The sequence below is a fragment of the Pagrus pagrus genome (genome assembly GCF_965226575.1).
Source record: "Pagrus pagrus genome assembly, chromosome: 16".
In the NCBI taxonomy this organism is placed as follows: domain Eukaryota; kingdom Metazoa; phylum Chordata; class Actinopteri; order Spariformes; family Sparidae; genus Pagrus; species Pagrus pagrus.
The window spans coordinates 6,977,458-6,985,757 of record NC_140200.1 but is presented as its reverse complement, the minus strand read 5'-3'; the positions used below and the strand labels follow the sequence as shown (position 1 = coordinate 6,985,757).

The 8,300-nt window shown below is 39.8% G+C and overlaps 1 protein-coding gene across 1 annotated transcript; it reads left to right on the top strand.

The window, feature by feature from the left end:
* Window positions 1–126: 126 nt before the first annotated feature.
* On the top strand, window positions 127–7,660 carry il20ra (interleukin 20 receptor, alpha; the record flags this gene model as incomplete). The annotated part of the gene is made up of 7 exons (XM_084376960.1): window positions 127–175; window positions 1,466–1,613; window positions 1,883–2,088; window positions 2,736–2,911; window positions 3,022–3,166; window positions 3,347–3,483; window positions 4,449–7,660. 7 exons carry the CDS (start codon window positions 127–129, stop codon window positions 5,622–5,624), a joined length of 2,037 nt encoding a protein of 678 aa, XP_084233086.1. The 3' UTR covers window positions 5,625–7,660.
* Between the last annotated feature and the right edge of the window lie 640 nt (window positions 7,661–8,300).

The window sequence follows — 8,300 nt, the reverse complement described above, 5'->3', positions numbered from 1 at the left end:
TAACACCGGGCTACTGACAGCTGAGCCGTCGGAGCAGGTGACCGAGCCTGCAGAGCCGACAGGCCGCTGGAGGAGCCGAGAAGCTGCCGGAGAAATGCTGTGAAAACATGAGCACCCCGCGCAGAGATGTGGACTCTGGTCATTCTTCTCAACCTGGTGGCTCTGTACTGCACAGGTAACATTATGAGTACTCTGAGTTAGTTAGTTTACCTCGCATTCCTATCTCAACAGGTCATTGCTAATTATTGATTTTCCTTTTAAGGTATAACCTAAATTGTAAGCTTTTCACAAAATATAAAATATGGTAATATCACAAGAAACTAAGCGATGGTTTTTGCAGATCATGTGGATTGTCATGAACTTTGGTTTGGACTGCTCTTTTATTGGGCTGTTTGGTTTCTGTGAGCGACTGTGTGTGTGTTTGTGGTGGGCTGATGTGATTACAACCACATGAAACCACAGAACATCTCTCTGTCCAGTAAGCTTCCCATAATACAAACGGATTTATTATTACAACATGCACTGGAATCATTATGAAAATACTGTTTGCAAACAAGTGAATATATGGTGTCTTAAGCTCACACAGGCTTAGACATAGTTGTATGTATGAATGACACAATAATAAAGACGTCATTTATATTACATCAAGTAGTCCTGTACATAGCGTGTCCATGTAATGGTGTGCCAACAATGGGTCACAGCTGTTTCTTGGGTGTGTGTATAGCCATTAAAATCACGTTAATGAGTCATGTGTGGCGTTTCATGTTAAATCAATCATTGCGTGACATGTCTGCACCCTACCAACCTGGTTCTCACGATCAAACTTTCATTAACTGTCTGGAATGTAATCTAAGTACATTTACTCAACTACTGTGCTTAAGAGCAATTTTGAGGCACTTGCACTTTACTCAAGCATTTCCATTTTCTGCTACGTTATTCTTCCACTCCACTACATTTTGGAGGCAAATATACTTTTTCCTACACTTATTGATTATTTAATCAGAAAAATGCTGAATATCACATCGAATAATTGTCCAATAATTGGTTGACCCAAAGTATACAGTATACATACATGTTAATATACATATAATTTTACTTTTATTTGTATTTCTGATACATAAGTACATTTAATATCAGATACTTTAACACTTTTATTCAAATACTATTCATATAGGTGACTCGCTTTTGACTTGTCGGTACTTTTTACTACACTGGTCTCATGCAAAGATAGTTTTAAACAAAACAAAAATGAATGAATCTCTATTATTTTTGTTATATTTCATATGTTTTAAGAGCAGCCAGTGGTTTCACAGCACAACAATGTCATAACAAGTCCTTCTGTGGTACAATAACACACAAGAGGAAGTTAACCAGCGAACCAGCATGCGAGACTGAATTGTGTAACCAGAACAAACATGATGATTTCATATTACAGTAAACATGTGTCTCTTATCCTTCTGAATCTCAACTTATTTTTCTTCCTCCTCAGTCTCCTCCGCTCCTCCCAGCCCCATCAATGTCATCTTCTCCTCAGTAAATCTAAGGAATACGCTGCAGTGGGTTCCAGGAAATGGCACACCGGATGACGCACACTTTACAGTGCAGTATGCCATGTAAGTGAAGATTGTGGAGTTTAAGCCTTTCTTTAGCATGCCTCAAAGGGATCTGCTGACACAAAGAAGCAGAGAAATAAGAGAGGAAGGAAAACAAAAGAATAATGTAACTAGATCTAACAAACAGCCTATGTAAGCTGACGTTCTTGCTTGAGGGGGGATTGAACGAGGAGAGAGGAGTGTATTTTCAAGTTCACTCCCTCGATACTTGTTGTCCGAGCTTGTGCGGGCTTTCAAAGGCAGTCATCCTCTGATCTTGTCTTTCTCAGCTACGGGGACAGCGTTCAAGACAGCAAAGGAAGACGGGCGCACTGGAGGGCAGTGCGGCGGTGTACAGAAACGGTGCGAAGATGGTGCGATCTAAGCAACGAGACGTGGGATCTGGACCACGGATATTTCGCCAGGGTTCGGGCTGTGAGCAGAAGAGCATCCTCCAAGTGGGTCATGACACGGAGATTCGATCCAAAGTTGGACAGTAAGTTAAAGGGACATTCTGTCAAAGAATATTAGCTGTGACATAAATAAGAAGAGACGGACACACAGGAAGGCCGAACAAAAAGACAGTTGAGATGTCCCTTCATCTAATCTTTAACAAAATACCAGAGATCGACCAATTGAACTTGGCTCCGATAGTGGAATTTGACAAACTCAAAATCAATCCTATCTAGATTTTTCAGTTAGTTTGATGTTCAGTTCCAGATTTGTTTATTATTTATCACTAATTTCTTTGAGTTTTGTGCGGTGTCAGCAGTAATTTGGACGTTGTACCAGACCATTGTGGTGAAAAGAGAGCCGAGCACGTTCCAACCCTCCCGTATTGTCACAACCTACATCGTAGATGTATCGTGGATACAAGCATCCAAAATGAGTTTCCTATGCAGGGTGGCTGGACTGCCCAGCTCGGACATCCAGAGGGAGTTCGAAGTAGAGCTGCTGCTCCTTATGCATCAGCTTTATCTTGGTCCAAACGATCGTTATTATATCAGCCTTTAAAATCCACAAACAGTCTGCCTCTTGCCACCTTTGTGTCTAACTTGAACTTTTTATTAACTTGGAATCAACATTTCAATCTAAAATATTTCAAATCTTTCAAAACCAACATATTTTTGCTTATCTCAATAGCTACCTTTGGTCCTCCACTGGTTTCTGTTGAAATTGAGAACAACAGTGCCGTTGTCACTCTGAAGGGACCAATGAGATATCAGCCTAACAACCACACCCCGGTGGTTTCCATGGCAACACTTTACCCCCACATGAGATACAACCTCTCCATCCACAATACCCATCGCGGCCAGATGGTGAGTAAAAATATAGCTTGTCTCATCTTTTTTGCACAGAGAGGCTGTTAAATCAAGCATGCATGAAGTTCTCCTATAGCACTGACTAATCTATGAGTGTTTGTTTGTAGAGCCATTTCCCAGTGGTCTCCAGTCCGTACAAACATCGCCTGATGGACTACAATACACAGTACTGCTTCTCTGCCAGGACAAAATTCCTCTCTATGCCCGTCCAGTGTCAGTCCTCAGAATGGAGCTGCATAACCACACCTCCAGGTACAAGCACACTGACAGCAAATATTTCCTTCCCTGTTTGACTGGAAGAAAGGAATGTGACTCAACCTGCCACAGAAGCGAAAGAAGGATTGATGTTTGTGTCGGAGAATGAACGCTTTCATTGTTCGTGTTTGTGATAATTAAGCATTTGTGTGACCTTGTATTGATTCACGTCTCCAGACCCTGTGATTGACCAGCTGAAGAGGGTGGTTGTTGGTATTGTCGTCCCATCTGCGTGCATATGTATTATGGTGGTGGTCGGCTACCTTCTCCATCACTACCTAACAGGGAAAGGACAGAAGAGCCCATTATTCCTGGTAATGCAAACACACACACATTCACACTTTTACCCACACTGGCTCTCCCTTTTGTGTAATTATTGTCCTTAATGTAATAAAAACTTGTCAACTTGGACGTTTAATCCTCTACCAACTGCTGTTACGCTAGCAGATGCGAGCACTGTGCAGATCTTCACTGACTGGCTAGTATTATGAAAAATGCAAGTATGTATGGAAGGAGGCATAAAAAACAAAAACAAAAAAAAAGATTATCAGGGTAGAGAGTGCATGTAAATCCTTAAAAATATGGGAAGCTCTCCAGGGTAGCATGGTGGCCTCATAGCAAGAAGGACATGGGTACCATTGGGTACCGTTTTTCATGGGGGATTTCCCCTAGGCACTCCTAGAGGAAACCCACATGAAAAACATAGGTACTTTCTCCTGTAGTTGTTCCTCGAACCAGGGTGCCGCACAACGACTGCCACTGCCGTGTATGATTGTGCTCGTGAATTTTTAACATTTTTAAAGGGCACTCTACTGATCTGACATGTTAAGACCAGTTTACTTGCATGGTTGTAAAACCCTGATTCCAGAAAAGTTGGGACACTGTGTAAAATGTAAATAAAAACAGAATGCAATAACTTTCAAACATGTTGTAATATCCTTAACACAGTCATGTGTTTCACAAAGTAGTGAACGCTGTCCAATCTTTACTTGTGAGCGAATGACCCTTGGGATGCCACTTTTATAACTAATCATTATGATTAGCAGCGTCCCGACTTTTTTCAGAATCAGGACTGTAAAAACAACAGGAGCATTTGACATGAAAACAAATATCAGCTTGCCTTCGGAGACAACAGATTTTCAGTTGAAAGCCAGCCTTAGAAATAATACAGTTTTGACTACTGCGTGGCCACTCAGCATGTCAACTTTATTTAAAAAAAAAAAAATGTTTCAGAAGCTAAAGGTACATTTTTTTAATGCCACACTGTTTTAACTTCCAGAACCAGTCTTCTTATAATTGGCCCCCTCTGACGTGGCCCCCTGTGACGTCCCCCCCTGAGAATCCTGTCATCCCCATCATATACAGCATATCAGACCCTGCATGCCCACAGCAGGAGCGACCTATCGCAGGTCCCCCACCAGGATACGCCCCCCAGAGGCTCGAAGCACCCCCAGAACCCGAGGGGCCCTGGGATGACATATCCATTGCCTATGCGTTTGTTAGCGTAGCTCCTATCAATGACAGAGATCGGAGGCATGAGGGCGGAGAAGGTCTGAACAGTCTGAAAGGTGAACATCAGAATGGCGGCTCAAGAGACAGTTATGAGGGGAGAGTTGAGGACGGTGACTCTACCGGGGTTTACGCTCCTCAGAAAAAGTCCTACCACTCGCAGAGGTCAGCACACACATGCTCACAAACACACGCACAGACGGAGATGAGCACACGTGTACAGGCGCGGGCATGTTCACAGGTAAGTTTAGTTCCTCTGACCCAAACTCAGGCACCATCACTGTCTTTTCAGGGAGAGGTAGATACAGAGAAGGAGGATAGAGAGTTTCCAGGTTTATTTATAAACAAAACCCCACAAATTTGCCTCTTCCACACTCTAAATTTGCAAACGAAGGAGGAAGGAATGGAGGATGAGACGAACAGAAACATGAGAGTAAGAGCAGATGGACAGAGCGATGGAGGTGTGGAGGAAGTAAGTGAGAGCGAGGGGGTGCCCCTTCTTTCTGCTTACGCCTCTCAGAACAACAAAGTCACGTCTACCTCCCACGCTAACCAACCAGATTACTTACCAGATGACTATGGCGTTCTGAGACTGGCTACAGCAGATGAAATTGAGAAAGATGAGGAGGAGCAGGAGGAGGAGGAGGAGGAGGCGGGAACTATCTTTATTGATTGGGATCCCAACACAAGGAAACTAGTATTGCCAGACATGGCGATGGCGTTCACCCAGGTATTAGGGTCGGATGGGTCGATGCAGGGAGAGAAAGGGAGGGAGAACAGAGTGGGAGGAGAGGAGATGAGTGCGATGAAGGGCGAGTTGACGTTGGCAAATGTGTTTGTCAGACAAGGGTCAGAGGAAGAGGCAGAGGCACAGAGAGCGAGGGAAAGAGGGGAGGCAGATGATATTTTCACCAAATGGAACTTGCTAATCTCGATGGACCCGTAGATGATATTCATCAATATATTTACCCCATTATTATAGAAATGCTCATCTTCTGCACTTAAATTTGACATCATGATAAAAATGTAAATCCTTAGAAAATTTTATATAAAATACACGATACTATCAAATTCTAAGGAGCACTTATTACTGTCGTAGGGTTTGTTTTTGTATCTGTGAATGTTGATTCATTATCATTATTATTTAATTTTTACTATTAATATTAGCAAGATTGACAGTTTCAAATTGTAATCAACTTTGAAGGAAATTATCATGCTCAAGTGTTTGCCTTAACGTTGAGCAAAATCTGTTGAGATGTAGTCACTGTATTCTGTATTTATTTGTGCTTGATATGAAGTCAAAGGTCTTCTTACCTTGTAGCAACGGTTTGTTACTGATTAGACCGTGTGGAAGTGCAAACCATATACACCATGGTCACCAGTGCATTAGCTCTCAACCCAAACAAAGCACTAAAGGACTGGTGTGGATCGGTGTCTGTGACATGATTTTCCAAATTCATTCTTAAAAAAGCAAGTTGTGGAATATTAGAGATTTAGTCGTAGTACAAAAGCCCTTATAAAGACACTTAACCTGGGTGTTTTCTTTTACTTTTGCAGTATGTTATCAATATTTTGTTAGTTAGTATTCCATTACTGGAATATCTGTGTTTACTTCATAACACGTCAAGCAGAAGTAGGTGTGGTTAGTTTTGGTTAACTCGGTTCCTGTTTTAGTCCCAGGTGAAGCACTTAAATTGCTCTTGTTGAGTCACAACAGTAAACAACAGTATTTGTTTGTCTGTTGGCGGTAAATTGGGCTGATTCATAACTTAATTAATTCCGTCTTTCCTCACTCAGTATTTGAAGCATCTGTTTCATACTACTACACCATTTTTTAATATACGAAGGAAATACTGGTGTTTAGATTAATACGATGTGCGACTGTGCTCTTATACTGTATAATGAAGTTAAAAACGACAGCACTTTACTCTTTATACGTTTTCTACTCAATCTAGCAATTTACAGCAGTACACAGTTTTCAAGGTAAACCATGGTATGAAAATAGATGTTAATCATAACATGTACATTTGCTTATCCAGGGTATTGAATTCTACATTTTAGTGTTATAAAAATATAATATTTCAAGTTTATATCAAGTTTCATGTCTGACAAAACATAATATTTTGTGAAATTATAATATGGAGTTTGTTCAACCAAAAAACCTATTAATTCTGTCAATGGTCATTATAACTAATTATAGCAATTGTAATAGTTGTGTAATACCATTTACTGTAAAACCATGATATCATCTGAGATGGTTATCGTACCGTGAAAACCTCACACCATCGCAATTCTACTGGCGATTCTATAAATAATGAAGCTGCCTGACCTACAGTATGATTCAATATTATCTGTCTCTTTACGAAAGGTTTGTCTTAATTTTCTATTTTGTATGCCACATTCTTTTTTTGTTTTGTCTTGAGCTGAGATTGTCAGGATATTTTACGTTGTCTCATCTACAAGTTGTCATACTTTATTATTTACTACTGTGGATTCCATGAACATGAATACTAATTAAAAATATATGTTGATTAAAGCACAGTAAATACTTTTACTTGCACTTTTGTATCTTTGTTATTCAGAAGACTGCCTTATAAATTATGTTTCGGTATGTAGTAATAGAGGAAATCATTCTGCTCTTTATTGTTCTTCTTTTTGTTTGTTATTGTACTCACATAAAGTCCTTAACACTCAAAATGTTATATGAAGGACGTGTTGATCTTTCATTATCCATACAGTTGCTACTGGCGTTTTGCTTCCTCATGGTCTGACCTTGGGAATTTCTGGCATGTGAATTACTGTAAAACCTCTTCCTGTATACCGGTAACACACACGTATCCAAAGCCACAGTAAAGATGACTAGTGAAAGTCTGCAGGTACATTTGGTTTACACAACTCAGGTTATCTGCAATCTGATGAGAAGTATAATGGTGTGTATGTAGTTGTATCCGTTTTGTTAAAATTATTTCACTCTGGGAAAGAAGTCAGTGCTATTTTTGTGATAATTTTGTATGATTTAAGAATGATTGTATATTCAAAATAAAAACTAATGGTAAAGTCAACTTGTCAACTCTTCTATGTTTCCTTTTTCTCACTAAAGGTTTTTTACTATTTCTAGATTGTATATATTCTCAGGAAGAATCTACAGTTTTAAAATATTCTCATAAGGAAATGTTTGCATGGGCTGACGCTGACCTTTGTTTTTCACTTTGATTACCTTCTCATCCACAAGGTGAAAACAGAGACATCTGCTGGCCAAACTGCAAAACATCATGAAAATGTATTTCATATCCCCACTAGAGAGATCAACACTATGTTATAATATTAATATGTATAAATGAATAATGTACTTTTTGACATTTTTAAACCTGGGGTCCATGCATTACATCTCTGGGAAAATATGTGTAATTTGTCATTTTACAGTACATACAGGACATCACCACTTATACACCAGTTTGGACTAACTATAGAGGAGGCAGATGTACATTATGGCAGCCAATATTTCCAGAATGGTGGAAAAATATAGTATTTTACTTAAGTAAACGTAGCAATAACACAACATCAAAACACTTTATAACAAATGAAAGTCCTACATAGTTGTATATATAATAAATATAACCAT